The sequence below is a fragment of the Haemorhous mexicanus genome, chromosome 14, assembly GCF_027477595.1.
Source record: "Haemorhous mexicanus isolate bHaeMex1 chromosome 14, bHaeMex1.pri, whole genome shotgun sequence".
Taxonomy (NCBI): domain Eukaryota; kingdom Metazoa; phylum Chordata; class Aves; order Passeriformes; family Fringillidae; genus Haemorhous; species Haemorhous mexicanus.
This window is the reverse complement of record NC_082354.1, coordinates 14,707,414-14,727,660: the sequence shown is the minus strand read 5'-3', so window position 1 is coordinate 14,727,660 and position 20,247 is coordinate 14,707,414. Positions and strand designations below refer to the sequence as shown.

At 50.8% G+C, this 20,247-nt stretch overlaps 1 protein-coding gene across 1 annotated transcript in view; it reads right to left on the bottom strand.

Moving 5' to 3' along the window:
• Positions 1–865: 865 nt before the first annotated feature.
• Positions 866–20,247, bottom strand: part of AR (androgen receptor) — a 40,338-nt gene continuing 20,956 nt past the window's right edge. The window contains exons 3-8 of the mRNA XM_059859104.1: positions 15,819–15,935; positions 10,233–10,520; positions 7,995–8,139; positions 7,076–7,206; positions 6,720–6,877; positions 866–6,448 (exon numbers count right to left, since the gene is read on the bottom strand). Of these exons, the coding sequence (XP_059715087.1) occupies positions 6,293–6,448; positions 6,720–6,877; positions 7,076–7,206; positions 7,995–8,139; positions 10,233–10,520; positions 15,819–15,935 (995 nt within the window). The 3' untranslated portion in view covers positions 866–6,292. The remainder of the gene's footprint in view (positions 6,449–6,719; positions 6,878–7,075; positions 7,207–7,994; positions 8,140–10,232; positions 10,521–15,818; positions 15,936–20,247) is intronic.

The window sequence follows — 20,247 nt, the reverse complement described above, 5'->3', positions numbered from 1 at the left end:
TGCTGCCAGGCCCCACAGCTACAGTCAGGGAGGTCAGCAGAGCTCCCCTGTAACCTGTAGGTCCCGGTGAGCTGGGCAGGGGGGATGCAGGGTGTAGGATGTGGGAGGCAGGATGTGCAGCAGAGGTGGCTGGAGCATAGCAAGGCAGAAGGAGTTGAGTGAGGTGAATTCGTCCTTCAGGTTCAGTTCTGACCCAGCAGCCCCAAGTTGTGGCCTCACTGTCCTCCCACAGACACTGTTCAAGCCACACGAGTTCAAGGCCGTAAGAGACTGAGGCCAGTGTAAGCCCAGGATGTGTAGCCACTGAGGGACCAAGTCCATCATCCCATGAGGTGCTGGACCGGTGGCTCCTGAATGTCCCTGGTGTCCAAGTGGCCATTTGGCAGGTGACACTGGGACTGACATGCTGGCAGGTACCCATCTGCCACACTAGCCCCAAGGAGCTGAGGCCTGCTCAGTGTCCATTAAGGGTGAATTTTGAAAATAACACAATAATTTTTCACTGTGACTCAGAGCAAGGGATGGGATCAGGTTCCTTGTGGATGACAAACCCAAGGGTTTTTATTCTCTCAGCACACTGTTCTTCAGCTCACAGGGCACGGTGTGTGGACTGCTGCTGTGCAATTACACACCAGGCATTGCCAGCTATTTGTGGCCCAACGAGCTTTTTTTTGCCCCAAAGCTCTTTGCTTTGTCTCAGTGAATCAAATCTTGGCCCTGGGCAGGATTCACATCTGTGCCTTGAATTAACAAGTGGCTGATAAGCGTCTTCTTTATTACTTGGAGAGCATAGGTCAATTTTATAAAGATGTTGCAGAAGAATGGATTTACAACTGTTCATAAAGATACCAAAACAATGACAAGAGCAGGAGGACACTGGCCTTTATTAGCTCCTTGCTTTGAGAAATACATTAATCAACTGAAATTCAATTTAAAAGACCCAAAGAGGAATATATGAAAGGATTAGCCAATTTATATGTAATTGAATTATGAGTTCAGACGTGATTAATAGTGAAACCTGAGTGTGAAAGAAAGCCTACAATGATCCAATGTACAGCCTCATCTACTGGCAAATGACCCACTGATTCCCAGCACCTTTGCTTGCTGGCAGCCATCACGCCCACAGCAATTTCATGCACAAAATCAACACAAAAGCCAAATGCAGGCAGAGGGTAGAGCTCCAGCAAACCAGATTCTGCATTTATTGGACTCAGAACAACAGCGGATTTTCAGGTTGCAAAAAGAACTGAACACCAAGCGTGAGCGGCCACCCTGTGGCATGGCTGGGGGCTCACATGGGCCCAGGCATGGCTGAAAGAGAAAGGAGAATTTTTGTTTACCCCCAGCATGATGTCTTTACCTGGGTGCCAGGCAGGCCCCTCTCTTTGGTTACACAAATAAACGTTCTTCAGTCCCACATGGGGATTTGTGAGTTTCAGCTGTCCCCAGGGCATCCTGCACTGCACCCCACTGGCCCCAGCAGCATCTATCACCACAGTCCAGCCCCCATGGTACCAAAACACTCTGGGGTTCTCTCTTCCTTATCCAATGCATTCAGTTCCAATAATAAAAAAATTATTTAAAAATTAAAAAAAAAGAAAGGAAAACCAGCTGTGTCAGCAATCCATCTAATTCCTTCTCTGGGATAATTTACCCTCAGGTCACGCTATAATTTGGGCAAAGCACTGCAATTCCAAAATGGGCCAGACCAGGCTGTGTGGTCTGCACCTGCATCATGTGGTTTGTGGGGTCTCCAGGGTCACAGCCCCATGGAAATGGGGACAAGGCGTGCCCAGTACCATGCTCAGCCCTCACCTTGGAGCCAGGCCCCAGGAAAGAACCAGCATCATTCCCCAAAGTCTCTTTGCTTTCCAAGGCTGCTGGCTCTTTTTCTTCTGGCAATGCTGTGGCATTGGCTTCTGTCTTTCTCTCAGCTCTGGTGGAAGGAGCAATTGCAGACTGGCCTTTGTTACTCCCAGGAACACAGCTGTGGGCTGGGAGGCCCCCCCAGGCAAAAAGGCACCAGCAATGAGCTTTTTGGCTTATTACAAAGAAAGTAAAATATATCAAATAAAGAACTCTTACTATTACAGAGACATGTTAACAAAGAGAAACAGCATGAAATTGCCACAGAACACCAAATATCCGGCACAGAAAGCAGCTTTTATCCACTTGCTAAGGGTTTATGTGGGTGCAGAGATTGACTCTGTGAGTCACAAGCACAGCATCCCTCTGCTGCTGAAGGGAAGGAGCAGGCACCAGTGGGCAGAGGAGGCTCTGACCCACTTGAAGGGGCTGGGACACCCTGCCTGCCCACAGCCCTCCCAGTGCCCACAGCCAGCCCTGATCTTGCACACAGGTGGAACACAGACACTCTCTGTGACCCCAGCATTCTGCCCAAATCTGTGAGGACACTTTGTGCAAGTCAAAGAGGGAAGGAACAAGGGACACTCCGTTGTTCCTCAAATGCAAACACTGTCCCTGTCTAACCTCAAGACACAGGAAGGCTGGAGAAGGGGATACCAACCCCAGCCTATGCTAGTGAGTGCTCTGTGCATGCCACAAAAAGGGGGACCTTTGCAAACTGGGCAGCACCCAGCCGGAAAAATAATTAAAAGTCTCCATTAAATTGGCACGTTCTGACTCATCTCCTGCAGAGCATCCAGTACCTCAGTGTGCAACCAGAGAGGACTCTTAGAGCATGTCACTAAATAGATATCTTTAGCAATAGAAAATGGGCCATGCCTTTATTTTATACAGAGATAGATAATTTTAGCATACATCATGTTATTGAAACATCCAGGGCAAGAGCTCAGCAAGGGGAGGGACACCACAGGGACTGCAGTGCTGGCCAGTGGTGGGAGGTGACTAAGGGCAGCAGCTCTCGGGCTGGCTGGGAGGCAGATGACACCTCAAGTACCCTCAGCATTCCCTACAGACCACAGGGACAACCCCATGGCCAAGAGCAAGGAGTGGTACTGCAGGGAGGGTCCTGCCCCAGCGTCACTTCCCTCACCGAGCACCCTGTTCCCTGAGCCAAGCACAAAGGGCCTCTTGGGCATTATGGCAGTGGCATGTGGATGCTGCCAGTTCTCCAGACTCAACCACAGCCTCTCCAAGCAGAGAGCTGTTGTCCTGGCTCTTGCTCTTGCTAAGCTGAGCTCCCTGCTGAGGCAAGGGGTGCTGGCCTGTCAGGCTCAGGTGGGCACAGGTTGGTGACACCTGCCCTGGGAATGCTGCATGCCATTGCACCATTTGATCTGTCTCACTGCTTCTGGCATGACACAGGGCTGAAGAAGTGTCCCTCCTGCCCTCACTAAAGGCAGCATCCTTTATCCCACACCCTCTGTAATGGAATGGTGCCCATCCATGCACAAACACTGCTCCCAGGGAGATGCCATCATCTGTATCCTTTGTCCTCCATCTGCTGCCTTGGGCAGGAGCTGATGGGCTGAGCCATGACCCAGACTGAGCCAGCTCACAACCCCCCACACCTCTGAGATGAGCCAGAGCAGGGTCAGGGAATCCACAGGGGAACATGGAGGTGGCTGGTCTTAGCCCAACTCTAGGGCTCAGCCAGCCCAAGGAGAGCCTCAGGGACACCTTCTTTGGGACTGTGAACACAGTGAAATTCTCCTTGCTTTAATAAAGCAAAAGTAGACAAGAAAATGCAAAAGAAAACAAAAAGCATAAAGATAAATGGCAGGTGTTGGACTTTGGTATTTCTTAAAGCCTCTTCTTCCCCAGTTCCTGCAGCAGCTCAGGAAAATCCACATGGAAACATCATTAATTCCCCCAGCAAATACACACACAGGTGCTGCTAGTCCTGACTCCCACATTTCCTGTAATCATATTGCAAAAACCCAGCTTTTGAATAAACAAGTTACAGAAGTTTACTGTGATAGTGAAGAGACAGAGAACATGACCTCCATGTCCCTGACTGCCCCTCTGTCCTGGGCTGGGGATACACAGCCAGAATCCTTCCCCTGCTCCCCCACTTCTCATTCACATGGTGCTCCCACCAGCAAAGCAGGGTGGGCAAATCCCTGTTAGGTTTGGCCTCTTTTAGTCTCCCAGCAGATGAACACCCAGCAGGACACTGCCACACTCATTAACCAACCTAACCTTCCCTGACACGAGCCTGTGTGAAGCACGAAGCTCTCCCAAATTGCTGTTCTGACTGCTTGGAGCCTGAGCTGATAACAGGAACTGGGAATCATCATTCATCTGCTCACTGAGCTCTGCTGTGAAGAGCCAGAAATTTCCAGAAGACAGGGATACACCAGCTGGAATTTTTTACTGGTTCATTTGCAAATGTCTGTAGCTCACACCAGCACTGAAAATGCCAGCAGCCCCCTGGTATGCGGGGGCCTCTGAGAGCAGCAACCTGCTGGCTGCCAGCCAGAAAGTTCACCTATGGATTCTGTTGCTGCCTACATGAGAAGATTTCGGGAGGAGGAGCAGGATCAGAACCCTACCTGTCAGAGGAAGGAAAACCACTGCAAAGAAAGATCCTCCCCTTCCATAGGGGTTTTTTCCCCACTCCTTCTTATAATGAAAATCCCATTAAAAGGTTGAAAAGTATCAGGGAAATTGTTTGTTTTACTCCAAGAGTGTAAAGGAGCATCTGCACCATGATGGCATTTCCTGGAGAGCTGGGCACAGGGTGGGCACAGGGCTCTGGGTGTGCACACTGCCCTGGGAGGGTGCAGAGTTTGCTGTTTGTCTGTGCTGGCACAAGAATCCCTCATAGACGTCTGGATTGGTAATGCCAGGCCATGTCACAGCCCATGATGGCATGTGTGACCCTGGCACCAGCCTGTGTGTGTGCAGTCACTGACAGCCTGTCTAGGTCTGGGCAGGTGGTTTTGATGTACTCAGGATGTGCAGGAAGAGGGGAACTAAAACACCACAGAGCACACAGGCTTGGCTGCTGTGTGTGTGCTGGGGACAAGCTGGGTTTGTGGGGTGGTGCACATGGGTGTGTGGGATGGGGTGTGGTGGTGTGTAAGGGATGGTGTGTGGGTGGTGGGGTGCATACAGGACCATGTACATGGGACAGTGAGTGCATGATGGTGTCCTCCTGGGTTGCAGTCAGCCACTGGCATCAGCAGGAGCTGTGTGTGCTGCTTCCAAGAGCAGGGGGTCTCTTGGTGCTTCCCTTGCAGCCCCTCAAAGAGCCATGTTGGCAGCAGCCAGTTCCCACAGCCACCTCTCCAGGATTCAGAGGAGTCCCATGGTCCCACAGGTCCCGTAGACCCTGGCCTTGGTCTTGGCTCCAGAACACTCATCTGCTGGCATTGGAAAAAAATAGTTGGGACAAAATATTTGGGACAAATGAAGGGAAAGAGCATAGTTGGAATCCCAGGTCTGCAGAGCCATGACAGGAGCAGAGCAGGTGTGGGGGCAGGGGCTGCAGGTGCCCAGGGGAGCCAGGCAGGTGTGAGGTCCGAGGGCATCAGGCACTTTCAGAGGTGGGTTCAGCTTTGTCAGGGAGCAGCAGCTGGCAAGGACAGGAATGTGACTGCTGAGCACCCAGGGGTCAGCGGGGCAGATAAGACCCAGCTGGACAGGCCATAGGAAAAACATCCCAGGTGGAAAACAGGAGCCAGCCATCGTTGAGGAATTTCCAAGGTGATCTTCCTTGGCAGGCCTAGTGCTGCAGCCTGTCCACTCCATTGCTCATGTCTCAGCAGTGCAAGCCAGTCCTAGGGCCAAGCTGACCAGAGCAGATCCCACAGTGGCTGCAGGGCCTGTGAACTCCTCAGCCACACATGTGCCTTGTCTCCTAGCTCTGCTCTGCTTCTCTTCTGCAGTGTTTGAACTTGTCTGCTTCCCAGCACCATAGTGCAAAAAAAACATCCAGAAGGAGGCTGGCAACATAACCCACACCCAAACGCGGAGCTGCAACCTGCTTTGTGTTGTATTCTTTTTATAAAAATCACCCCAAACCCACCAACCACTGGCACTTCTTCTGCTGTCCCGTGGCCCTGGGCTGCTGGAGTCACAGTGACAAACAGAGGAGAACACTCAGACATGGTGCCACTGCCCCCACCAGTCCCTGTCCATCACCGTGAGCAGATGGTGCCAGGCAGAGGTCGGTGCCAGGTGTTCAGTTCAGAGGTACCCCAGGAAAATAGTAATCTCAGGAATCCCAGCAGGTCTGTCACTGCCTGTCCCCTTGGCCACCGCCGCAGAGGGATTCCCCAAGGCACTGCAGGACAGTAGTGCAGAAGTAACAGGCAGGAGATGGCTGAAATGGGGGTGGCAGCACGGGAGTCCCTCTGAAAGATCACTGTGCGTGGAAGTAGATAGGCTTGACTTTTCCAGACAGGATCTTGGGAACCTGCACAGAGATGATCTCGGCCATCATTTCTGGGTAGTCCACGCTCACCATGTGTGCCTTGATTAGGAGATCAAATGTAAACTGATGCAGGTCCTTGGCAATCTGGGAAAGGAAGAGAGCTGGTTAAACAAGTCCCCGGGCAGAGCTTTCTCTGGGAAGATACATGACAAAGGTCCCACCTTCCCTGGGAAAGGGAAACTGGATGAGACTATCCAGTGCTCTCTCCAATTGCATCTGAACTCCTTGCATGATGGGGAGGTTGTTCCAGGGAATGATTATTCTCACTGTGAAAAGTTTATTTTCTAATATTGTTCCATATGCATTTAGATGGACATTGTGTGTACAGATGGTACATTTCCCTGTCCTCTCTTACCGGATGCACGGAGTCCAGGACCTTGGTGAGCTGGTAAAACCTCCGGGAGCAGGAGGTGGGGTTCTTCCTCTTGCAGGCAATGATACGGTCAAGTTCCTTGATGTAATTCATGCGGAGCTCATCAAAGAGCTTCTGGTTCTTCAGGCCATCCACTGGAACTGGGTGGGAGGGGAAAGAAATAGTGAGAAGAGCTCAGAGAGTGACAACAGGAGAGCAGGAGGAAGGCTGAAGCAGGGGACATCCCCAGCCTCCTCCTGGGAAGTGGAAGTCCAGGCACAGGAAAAGCACCAGATGCTTCAAGGATGATGCAGCAGCAGGTGCTGGAGCTCTGTGGAGGGAAGGGTGTGGATACTTACTAATACTGAAGAAGAGGAGAGCTTTCATACAGAGGAACTCCTGGGGTGTGATCTGAAGCCACCCAAATTCCTGGGAGAGGTGCCGCATCCTGATGCACTGGCTGTACATCCTGGATTTGTGCATGCGGTACCTGGCATGGGTGAGATGGGCACAGATGGAGCCCAAAGTGCACATGTGTGACAGGGAAGACACTCCCTGACCCAGCAAACCCCCCTTGCCTGGCACAGCCTGTTGCCAAGGGCCTGAGCTCTGTCCCAGGGGTGCCACATGCAGGAGTGGAGCATTTTCTAGAACGCCTATGTGTGATCCTCACTGGACACAGATGGCTACAAGGGACTTGCAGCGTTTGTCTGAAGAGTGACTGTAATGATTTCCCAAACACTTCTGTCTGTGAGGGATATGAGGCTGAGTTGGAGCTCCCAGGCAGGTGGGGGTTTTCCTGCTGCTGTGCTTGGTTATTGGGTCCAGGCTCTTCTATCTGAGTGCCAGCAAACCCTCCCCAGCTCTAAGCTGATGGTACATCAAGGAGAGCTCACCAGCACCTTACAGTACATTTTGTCTCTGTCTCTGCTCACCCCAGCTACCCAACAGAGCTGGAATTCAAACCCCATAGCAGAAAGGCAGAAATGGAGCAGTCCCTCACCCCACACCAGCTTCTGCTGCTGCCCCAGTGGGCGTCAGCCCACGGCAAGGCTGAGGGAGCAGGCAGAAGGACCCAGAGAGGCATCACAGTGCCCTCTCTGCTCCTGGAGGTCACCATGGGTGGTGGCAGTAGGGAGCAGGCTGGGCATGGCCAAGGTGGGCTGGACTGGACTGGTCTGAGCCGGGCTGGGCAGCTCAGTGTAACTACTCTAAGTGTAGCTTGTCACCTGGGCTGACCCAAAGCCCAGCATCAGGCTGTTGCTGTTTCACACTTACTCATTGAAGACCAGGTCTGGAGCAAAGTAAAGCATCCTGGAATTGACATTGGTGAAGGATCTCCACCCCATAGCAAACACCATCAGGCCCATCCAAGAGTATTGGATTATTGACATCTGGTCATCCACATGCAGGTTGCGAAATCCTAATAAACAAAGAGGGAGGGATGTTAGAAATTACTGTTGGGTTCCTGCAGTTTCCAGGGCTGTTTCCAAGCAGACTCCAGCTCTCCTGCAGCGCTTCTCTTAGGACAAGGCAGTCAGTCCACAGCCCAAGCTCAGCCAGCTCATGTCTCAGGACATGAGTCATGACATGGAGCTTGACTGGGAACCAAGGATAGAAAAGCACAAACCTGCCCCTCGAAGGGAAGAAAGGGAACTTCAGAGACAAAGAGGAGAGAAAGTCCCATTAGGACTTCACCAAATTTAAGTAACTGGATTTTTATGTGATGCTCAGAGCCAGCAGGCAGCCCCTAGGCCTCCCACCATGGTTACAGGTGCTCCGGTTTTTGCCCCATACATACTGCATGGATCTCTTGACTGTGGGAATGAGCATGGAAACCTCAGCTACATTGCAAGAGAAACAAAAATAGCAACTAAATTCAAATTACCATTCCCAGATGGCATCCCAGACTTAAACCCCAGGCATGCTTACACCACCTCCAACGCTGGTTTTTCAACATACTTGTAAATAGGCAAATATAATTGAGTTTCAAGGCAATCATGCATTATTTCAATCAAATATTAAAGCAATTTAACAGCTCCAGTGTATAATTACAACCCATTGAGGCAAGGATCTCTGTGCTTTGGAGAGCTCTTCAAGGCAAACAAGCTGGAGAATAAACCTTGCCCAGATGCCACCCTGGCACAGTCGGTGCTGGCCCTTGGGGGCAGCAGGGCAGCAGCTGACACTGCTACACACTGAGGGGTTGGGCATCAGGTGCAGTTCAGGAGAGTAAAACCCTCTGATAAAAGGGTGGTTATGATAGAAAACATTTCCCACAGCACTCTCCCTTTCCATCAGCACTCCTGCAGTGGTAGAGCCTCAGCCCTGCATGCCAGGTGGCTTTGGTGGTGTCTCTGTGGATCTTGATGTCTGGTGTAGACAAGCCAAAGAGGAAGCAAGATTTGTCCCTGGTTTTACAAGCCAAGTGACTCAAGAATAGCAGAAACAGAATGGGCTACTTGCTACTACACAGACAATTATCCCATTGGGAGCACCAGTCTTGGGGGCTGCTAAACTCCTGGGAATGTCAGACACCTGACCACAGTTCATCACCAAGGTTTGGCACAGAGTGGCAAACTTACTGTGCCTCAGTCTTCTCCTCTGGCTGTATCACCCCACACATACAAGGAGTGGGGTTCCTCTTTTCTCTGGTGTTCCCTGAGGAGTGGGGCCAGAAAGGAGAAGGCAGCAGGACCTGGCCCCATGCCCCAGTCTCCGGGATGCTGGGAGGTGAGCTGGGTCCTGCTGTGCCCAGACTGAGCTCAGCCCTCTGCAATCCCACTCACTCAGTTCCAGGATTACAAGGTGGAACAGACAGCATGTCACCAATCTTGCAGTGACGCCTTGCCAATCCAGCTCAATGAATATATCATTCACCAGGATGCTCCATTTACTGCACCTGCTGACCAGCATCTGGAAAATTCCTAACCCCTATTACCTCCCTGAAGCATCACAAATATATCACACCAGGCTATCACATGGGCAACCTGACTGAGTGCCAGGAAAAGCCCTTTGGGATTCTGCATTGCTCTTCTGCCATGTTGCTATTTACCCTTTTCATCCCTTCAGCTGGGTTCTGGGACAGGGCTGATCCTTGTCTAGAGAGCAGTTCCGCAGGGCTGACAGACATGGCTGGAAGTGGAGCAAAACCTCCATGGTAAGAGAGGGAGAAGAGCAGGACCCTGAGCCCAGACCAGCTGCAGCCCTGCCACTGGGGGAAGTGTGCTGTGCCCACATGGTATCACTGACCAGGGGCTATCTGAACCCAGAGTATAAGTTCCAACACATTCCATCACCCCTCAGTTCCTTCTTTCATCAACAGTCCCTCTAGAGACAAGTCCCACTCTGCTACAGGCTGCTTCCCAGGCAGGGGACACACACACTGCCCATGGAGATGGTCCCCCAGGAGCTGTGTGATGGGACAGGGGCTGCAGACCACCCCCTTTGCATCTGCCCCCAGCAGTGCAGATGGGCTTTGGAGCTGGGAGGGGATTTATTTGCTTTCCTTCTCACCTGGCAGAGCCTTTGCCCATTTGACCACGTAGACTAGCTGCCTCTCCCCAAGCTCATTCAGGCTGGTCAGCAGGTTGGAGAAGGAGTCAGGCTGGCTGTTGTCATGGCCAGCACACACCACCCCAGGCTCAATGGCCTCCAGGACGTTGAGGAAGATGGGCTGGCACTCGTAGCCATCAATGCGTGTCATCACCAGCTTGGGAGCTTGCTCCTCTGTTGGGCTGGATGAGCTGGCTCCCTCGATGTCGTCCTGTGCCTTCAGGTTACCCAGTTTCTTCAGCTTGCGGGCTGTGGGAAAGACACAGTTTAGTGTGATACTTAAAAATATGTTAAAAACATGTCAGGGCTTCTTGGCTCCATCATTGTAGTTATGAGGAAAGGAAAAGTAATGACCAGCAGCACTCTTCCCTCAGTGGGCACTGCCCAGGGAGCGCCCTGGCATTGCAGTTCTCACCTAAGGACAAGAGGAGAACACATTGTGTGACAAAATCCATTTTGTTGTTAATCTGACATGGAAAAGAACCAACACCATTTACATCCTCTGCAACGACTGGTCTCTAACTCCCATTTAAAAACAGAGAGGAAGATCCAGGGAAGAGAGAGAAGAGGTTTTGACTCGACTCAAACTACTGCTTGTATGCACTCAAAAAGAGGAGCAACACAAGATGATAAACTCAGCATACAGTCATGTTCCAGGGAGAAAAAACACTGCACTTGCATGCCCAAGTGGGATTGTTCCATCCCAGACCAGGGCCGAAGGAGGATGCATCTGAGATAAAAGCTTTCTCCCTGCAATGCCTGCTGCCCCACAGCCAGGCTCTCCCAAACACACTGCACACATATTACAGAAAACACATTTCAGAAGCCAGCAGGTGGTTCCAGGGCTGTTTCCCTGGAGTCCCCACCCAGGGGGAGTGGACCCGAGCCGGGTGGCCTCACTCTGCTGTGCATCAGCAGAGCACGCAGCTGGCAGGGGGGCCAAAGCAGCTGGTGACTGTGCCTGTGCCCAACATGAAAAGGTGTTTTCCCCACACACCTGGCTCTTAACCACAGCTGCAGCATTCCAGAGGTGTGATACCAGAGGTCTTGGGGAGTCCGTGTTCCCCTCATTGATACCAGCATGATATTGCTCAGCACAGGTGGCCACCTACTGCCACCCCTCACTGACTCCAAACCCCAAATAATTAGAGAACAAAAGCCCATGGCTTCAGCAGGTAATACAACATCAAACCAGAGTCCTTGGGGTTTTGGCTCCTTCATTATATGATACTTATCTCAAATTACCTTTCAGCTGTAATTAGAAAAATAAGCAGTAAAACATAAAAATGTCAAGTCAAAGTGCAACTCTGGAAATTAACTCCAAATGTTGATTTTTTTTTTTTTTTTGTAGTCTGTATGATCTGCTGTATGGGCAATAAAGACAGGTTTTCCGTAAAAAGAGAGGAGAAAGATTTAATAAAAATAAAGGAGAGCAAGAGGAAAACAGTGCTGCAGCACAGTGTGATGGCCTCTGGCCATCAGCCACTCATTTGATACAGCCTCCTCTCCCTCGCCTCCAAAGTCACAGCTCTGCCAAGGCCACCACTAACCCACATCCCCAAGTGCCACAGCCACACATCTGTTAAATCCCCCCAGGGATGGTGACTCCACTTGGGCAGCCTGTGACAGAGTTTAGATTTAGAAATACCCACTGCCCCAGGTCATGTGTGTCAGTGAAGCCAAACCCACATGTACAAAGCACACATATGGTTTTGTTTAATTGCTTGGGTTTTTCCCCTTAATATTTAATTATCTAGTATTAAAAGATCCTGACTGAAGAGAGAAGACAGCAAGTACTTACTGCATTGGCTCTGAAACTGCAGCCACAAACCAGACTCCTCTGTGACAATGGGTGATAACTGTGCTATGAGATGGGCCTTGGGTTTGTGCATTCCAGGAGCACTGAAATACTGACATTTCCAGGTGGAGAAAACCTTCAGAGGTAAAGACTGGCTTCTACTCTGTCACCTGTGCCAAACCCCTTTGTAGTGGTGGCTCCTACTCAGTAGGTAATATAAACAAAAATTTAAAAATTGGAATTAAAGATATCTGCAATGTTTTTATTCTAGGATGAGCTAAGCTGGGTAGAAGTCTACATTGCACTTCTTCAAACCAAGGTGGGAGAAACCTTAGGATATGTGACCAATACTGGGTTGCTCCTGCTCGGCTGTCAGCAGGGACAAGGGGACCAGGGAGCCTCAAGGTACAGCTGCAGCACAGCACTGCCCCAAGCCCTGCAAGCTGACCTGGGGTCTCTGGGGAACTATTGGATGTATTTGGAAAAAATCTTAAAGGACCCAATTATATATTACAATAAAATATTTACCAGTGCAAGAACCCCAGGGAGCACACTACGAGTGATGGCCAAAGTGATGCACATTTTAAGCATCTCCCTTACAGGCACTTCTAAAGTTTTGAGGAAGCAGCACTTTGGGCTCCAGCACCAATTTTCTGGATGCCAGGACTTAGGGAAGTTATGGAGACGTGGAAGAAGCTGCTCTTGCACTGACTCCAACGGAGAGATCCTGCAGCACATGTCAAGCTCAGCTGCCAGCGTGACACTGAGGAGCTGAACAGGACTTGATTTATAACCTGCTGCCCTTTGCTGTTCTTATGAACTTCACACCAGGCTTGTGAAAACCTGAACCTGTCAAGCTATCAGTCTTGTCTGGCACAACAATTTCAGTTGATAATAATAACATTACTGATTGTGGCAGACACATTTAAGAGGTCTGAGTCAGTCAGGTCCACATGACTGAAAAGAACTTGAAGGATGTAATAGTATATAGTGTTGCTGAATTATTGCAAACCCCCTAGTGACACATCTCAAGGCAACATCAGACAGGTTTTTTTCTTACAAAGGTGGCTCATTTCTACATTCACCCAAAACCAGACTTAACCATTTTTAGTCAACCAGCTCGTATGGCAATGTATGGATGGGAAAATAGGGATGAACATTAAGGATGATCACTGAACAGATGGACTGAGGTCAGCAGACAAGGGCTGATAGGTGTTGACAAACTGCAGAAGCCATGAGGACACTGAAGATTTGACGTCTTGGAGCAAGGAGGAAAGGAATGTCACTTGGGTGGCTGTGCAGGAGACAAGAGGGTTATTGAGTCAAAGGTGACAAATACCCACTGTGGGGACAGAAAATCAATAAAATTAGAGATTTTAATCAAGCAAACCAAGTTGTAATAAAGATCCAATTGCTGTAAGTCAAGGGCAGACCAGATGAAAAATGAGGTACAGCCTGATTGTAACACTGATTGTAACTACTGCAATGGCTCTGCAAAAATTGTGTCAAATTCCCCCTGGCTGGAATCAATACCCGCTGTGTGGTGAGACATGAGCTCTGCTCTGCCCCCAGCAGCTGAACCTGAATTAGGACTAAGGCCTGAATTAGCCTCGACTTTCACAATCTTTTGGCTGTTACTACAGGAGATTTTTACTCTACTATAAATAAAATTAAAAGAATTACATGTGTTTTGAGTTTTTGCTCCAGCCAGGACCCACAGGGTTGCAGCTCCGGTGGCTGCCAGCTCTGGCTGTGGGCACACGATCTTGAAGTTCCCCACAGGAATAGCCCCTGGCACCTCTCATGCTCCCTGGGCTCAGGGCTTGCAGGAGTTCCACAGCTCTGCCCATACCAGGACATTTCCCGGGCTCAGGGCTGGCAGGATTTCCACAGTCGTGCCCATACCAGGACATTTCCCAGGCTCAGGGCTGGCAGGATTTCCACAGTCGTGCCCATACCAGGACATTTCCCGGGCTCAGGACTGGCAGGATCCCTGCAGCATCTTCCCCAGCAGGAGGCACAGGTGCAGTGGGACAGTGGGCACAGGCCAGCACACCAGTAGGACTCAACACACTAAAAACAGCATTATCAGTGTTTTTTTGCTCTTTGTTTTTTTCCTTTTCCCTCTCTACAGCATCTTTTCCCTCTCTATAGAGAGAAGATCCTGCTTAGTGGATACCAGCTTGCAGGTCACTGTGATCTCAATCAATAATGAAGTGCTTCAACACATTGCCATCCTGTTCCAGAGCAGATCCTGCAGAAGGCATTCAGTGTGTCACCTCCCCCTTCTCCTCCTTCTTCTCCTTCTTCTCCTCCTCCTCCTCCCCCACGAGAGCCGCAGGGCTGCCGGGGATGTACCCCATCAGTGACTGTAATTAACCACCAGTTAAAAACAACTGGTTGGAGCTTGGGAGTGATTTCAAACGCCCTGCCTCCGCTGTGGGAGAGGTTACTGTGGGCAACCACAAGCTTGCCTGTTTGTAACAATTGCCTTTACACCGACATCCAAACCAAATGTAAAATAGACCAGGCAGAACAGGTCAGGGTGACCCAAAGAGCTGAAGAAAAAAGAAGGGAGCGGGGTATCCGTATTAGCATTCATTTTGTCAGTGTGTCCTGCAGAAGAGGGTTACACTGATGTATGTCTTCTCCTACTTATGGAAACTTCACCAGAAAAAAGCACTTAAAAATAATCTAAGAAAAGGGAGGGAGAACAGCGCTGCCTTTTGGAATCTTTGGGGAGAAATCAAACAAAACCCTCTGCTCCATGGTGAGTCACAAATCAGAGCCACTTCAGGAACAAGCCCTTCAAACCAGTGTTGTTCAAGACAGCCCAGCAGCTCTGGAGGCTCAGCCCATCCCAGCAATGGGGTCAGGATTTTACCCAAAATGCTGACACACCCAAGCAGTCTGGGCTGCCTCTGTCCCCCTGTGCTGTGACTGGCACTGCCAGGGCTCCTCTCTGCAGCTCCAGAAGCTCCTTCAATCCAGGGCTTCCCAGCAGGGGCAGGTCTGTCAGCACCCTTTTCCAGGATATTTTCCTCCTCACAGAATCACCGGGTGATTTGGGTTGGAAGGGACCTTAAAGATCATCCAGTTCCACCCCCTGCCATGGGCAGGGACACCTTCCACTATGCCAGGTTGCTCCAAGCCCTGTCCAAGTTTCCAAGGCCTTGGAAATTTCCAGGGATGGGGCAGCCACAGCTTCCCTTGGCACCCTGTGCCAAGGCCTCACCACACAGGGAAGAATTTCATCAAAAGAACTCAACAATGAGACACCCAGTGATCAACGCTAGCTTATAGACTATGAGCAGAAAACCTCAGATTTTGGATATCAGCACCCTGTCAGTTTTGGAGGGCTACAGGTTTGGGAACAGAGACAAATTTTAACAAGGACAATGGACACAGGAGCAGCTTCCATTCTGCAAAAGAAAACACTGAGATTGTAATTTCACCAAGAAATTGCCCCTTTCTGCCTTGGAATAATCCCATCAAAAGAGGGGAGTGCTCTGCTCTGAGGCTCCAGGAGCCAGAACCAACTCACCCTGCTGTGTATATTTTTTTAGATTGACAAGATTGTGTTAGATTGTGTTTCCTGAAACACAAACAAAAGCTACCGAAATTCCCCGTTTTGCTATTAGAACCCTGAAAACCTGAGCGTGTATCCATCAGCCTTATTTTCCAGCCACTTACTGACTGTTCATCCCCCAAGTGACACTTGGGGCCCCAGGAAGGGACCCCGGCTGTACCTCCGAGCGTCATCCCGGCCTCGTAGCACTTGCGCAGGCGGCAGGAGGGGCAGTTTTTCCTCCGGAACTTGTCGATGGTGCAGTCGTTGCGGCTGGCACAGAGGTACTTCTGTTTACCTAAAACACCAGAGAGACAGAGCATGGGTGCTGGGTACCAACGGAGATACAGGCTGGGCTCTTTTGGGACCACCAAGGGCAGCCTGGAGAGTTTGGTTCTCGTTTTTTAAATGTCATCCATCCATCCGTATCATCCATCCATCCATGTCATCCATCCATCAGCCATTGCATGGCTTTTGGGGGTTTCCTCCCAGACCAAACCCCACAGTTTGATCCTTCTGCCACAATACTCACCTATCAGTCCCCTCAAAACCAGGACGCTCTACAGACCTTTTTGGGGCTGAACTATTTTTTGTGCAACCCATTGATACCAGTTGGGTCTGTTGCCTCCAGGTTACAGATATTGGGGTTGGGGAGCTGCTCCACAAGTGAGTCTGATGCCACCCTGTCCCCTGGGACATATCTGCAGTCAGCCAGGAGGGAACTGGGAGCAGCAGTTCCCAGCAACTCCCTGTACAGGGGACCTTGTGCAGCCATGGGTTTTGGGGAGGTGCAGGAAATTCAGAAGTTACTTATGGTGAGAGTCACCCATCCCTCAGACTCAGCCTGCACTCGCTCAGAGAGCAGCTCGTGCAGCTCCAGGCCACAGCTTTTTTTCACTGCCCCATTTGCCAGACAAGCCAAGAATCATCACTTTTCTTGTCAAGTTTGAACACATTTACTGGATCAGGATTTATCTGATGTTCTTCAGTCTGCTCCAAACCAAACTGGACTCAGCACACAACAGAGAGGTGCAGCTTATAGACCCACAGACAGCCCACATGGGGAGCCAGGCCATGGCCTTTATTTATCATCCTGCAAGGGGTTACTTTTTGCATTCCTATAGGAATAGCCCTTTGGAGTCATCAGAGATCTATGAACAGAATGAGGCTAAATCCAACCCCTTAATATGCCAGTTTTGACATGAGATGCACCAATTTTGGTGCACAGATTTTACAACCCCCACACCTCCCACATTTCTGCCCTCAGTGCCACTGCCTGAGGCTTTCACACTCCCCTCCTGGGTCCCCCCCAGTCGTGCCTGGCCACAGTTTTGGCAGGACCAGCTGCCGTTGTCACCCCCAGAGACACCCCTGTCAGGACTCAGCACCCAGCCCACTCCTCCCACAGAGCTCAGGGGCTGCACAAACACCCCATGTTTGACCTTTTCAGAACTGTCCTCTTCAAAGTGGATCATCACCCACCCCTGTGCCACAGCTATCACCTGCATTACTCACCACATCTCACACCTGTTAAATCATTTTAACACCATCCTCCGAACAGCTCTTCTCACCTTCTCCCTGGCTCATTTCCCATGAGAGGGATACTCAGGCAAGCCTTGATGACACCTAAATCCCTAAGGACCCTAAAGGGAGCACAAACACCATCCTCCCTTTCAGCAGCTCATTGAGGAGGAGGATGTGTAACAAAGAACTTCAGCTGAAACTGGGTTACTTGGAGTTATTTTTGTGCCAGGGGCACTGAGCACTGAGGCCACACTCGCTCCACTCAACCTTCTTAGGTACTCACAAACGGGTGCCCTACTTTCTGGGGAACAGAGAGCTGGAAGGAGATTTGGCTGCCTGAGCCCCCCAAGGGTGTTCCAGGATCAGGCACAGCTGTGTCAGGAGCAGCACCCCACAGCCCCAGTCCCCTCCTCACCCCCAGGATCTGGACAGACCCCAACACGTGGGCTCATCCCAACCCCGCTCTGTCCCCACAGGAGGGAGCACGGATGAGGTTTGGTGGTGGAGTCCAAGCCTTGCTCCATGAGGCCACTGCGCTGTTTCCCATCTGTTCCTCAGCAGCATCTCCCAGCTCCAGAACTGCTGAGAAGGGACACAGCGAAGGAGCCTCTCCCATGAGCCAGGAGCAGGCAGGGGGCCCCAGAGGACAAACAGGGCTGCAGGATGGCAGTGCCACCCCAGAGCAGCACAGGCTGTGAGCTGCAGCCACAGCTCTCCCCACGGTCACGGTACAGTGACACTGCTGAGATGGCCAGGCCAGCTTCATGGTTCATGGACAGGCTCTTTGGAGTAAGAACCTGCTCTCTGTTGTCTGTGCCTGCACAAGTGAGCCCTGTTTGCTTTGTGCTGTTCTCCAGTAACAAAAAGAGAACCCAATAGCCACAACTGGTCATGGTGCTGCTGCTGCTGGGCGTGAGAATGAGCTGAGCTCACCTCACCCTAATTCCTGGGGATGCAGAGATTTCTCCTTAACCACCACGAGAGGAACCACCAGCTCTAAAAGGCAGGAGAACAGGGAAGGGTGGCTGGAACGTGCATGGGTTCCTTCCCTCTGAAGTGGAGGGAAGTTCCTTCCCTTCTCACACACAGAGATTTGTTTCTAATTTCAGGGTAATTCACTCTCTTCATTCCAGAGCAAGGTGAGACATTTGCAATCAGCTGCTCTTTATTTAAAGATAAATGTGCTGGTTTTTCTTTCTCTTGAGTTTAACACTGAAACTACCTCTTTGTTTTCCTTTTCTCCCCTGCAAACAGCAGAGGTGTTTTCTCATGCCACTCCAAGGCAGAGGCTCTTGCTTTGCAAACCTGTACATACAGGTCCAAACCTCACACCCACTCTGGGGTGTTCCCCAGCAGTCCTGCTTTTGCAAGGCCCATCATCCAGCCTGCCCTTCCCCCACAGACCACTGCCCAGCTGAGGACACTGCAGATGTCACCCAGAGAAGCCCCACCTCCTCCCCTGCCCCCCAGGTCCTGTTTGGCATGTGCACAGGTGAGGGGGGAAGTCACACCCAGCACCCTCTGCTTTCCAGACCAGCACAGGCACCCCAAGAGAGCATCTTTGTAGCAGCCCCCACCATGAACACACTGCAGTGCCAGTGTCCCCTCTGCTTGGGATGTCCCCCCCACCTTGGGCCCCTCCTGGGCCCCCTCACACTGGGCAGAAGGACTCTTCCACCACCTCTGAGCCCTCCCACTCATCTCCTGGGACCACAGCACACACTGGGAGCCAAGGGGAAGAACTGCTCTCCAGGTCTTCTTGACTAAAAACAATGATTTATGGAGGTGAGTTGCTCAATCCAGAGGAATCATCTAACTAACAAACAGCCTGTTGCCACACGAGCTGTTGTGCCCAGACTAACTTTCTCCTCCAGACAACAAAGTAATCTCTGCAAACATCTGGAGCAAGATATACGACTGTAAATGTGAAAAAACCAGTAAATGCCTTTTGGAAGACAGAGATCCTCATATTTCAGGACATAAAATGAATTTTAACAGCTGGGGGATAAGGCCAAGCTTTCTGCGAAAGCAACTCCCCTGGGTCTCTTGTAACCATGGAGGCTCCAGAGCTCCCCTGGAAAGCCTCTGGTCCTTGGGGCTGCCACCAGCAGAGCCATGCCCAGAGCTCAGCCTGGGGGTTGATGCTGGTACCCTTCCCATGTGATGCTCCTATTAATAACTCAGGAGGGCTCAGCCACAAAGCTCCCAGGAGCCAGCGCTGAGCCACTCTGAGGAACTACCTTTGCAAAGTCGATTCCTGAATAGCCCTCTGTATTTACCAGATGGTAAAGTGAGCATAGGGAAGGCATCCAGAGCTTTCCCTGTGCTCTGGTTGTCTCATCTTTTGCTCTCCCCATGACATTTTAAGGCAAATAGCACCCAAACAGTAATGAGAAACCCCCCACTGGAGCATCATGATGCTGCAGCACCACTGAATGTTCTGCAGATTCACTTTCTTTGCATGTCACATCAGCCTGGGAAGGAGAAGAAAGTTTTTCATAACATGGCAAGGATCTTTGCAAACGTTTACTTTAACTTTGTGTCATGTTGAAATCTGGCAAGAAACTGTTGAGTTGGCCCAGAGACATCTCTCTGGTGTAAGGCTAATCCTCAGCAGGTCAGAACATAGAACACTAATCCATATGGAGAATGATGGAGGCACTCAGAGCAGCCTGCACAGCAGCCTGGCTGGGTGCCTGCTAGGAAAATTGCCAAATACTGTGTTATTTTTTTCATTTAGCTCTCTACTATTTAAAGACAGCACCATCAGGAGCACAGCCCAAAGCATCCCAGTCCTACACTGCCAGGAACGCTGTGTGGAGGCAGCTCTGGGCTGGCTAAGGTCACCATCAGATCTCAGAAACCTCAGAGGGACAAGGAAGGTCTGCTTCTCTCCAGGGATATATGCAGAGACACGATGATCCCCCTCCCGGACAGAAGGGGAGAGCAGGAACCCCTGGGCTGCTCACTGACACAGGAGCTGCCTTGTTTGAAGCATTTTCCTGTTTCAGGGACAAGGGTGGCATCACAAGGACTGAACTCCCATGTCTTCAACCCACCCCAGCCATGCTCACAACACCCAGAGG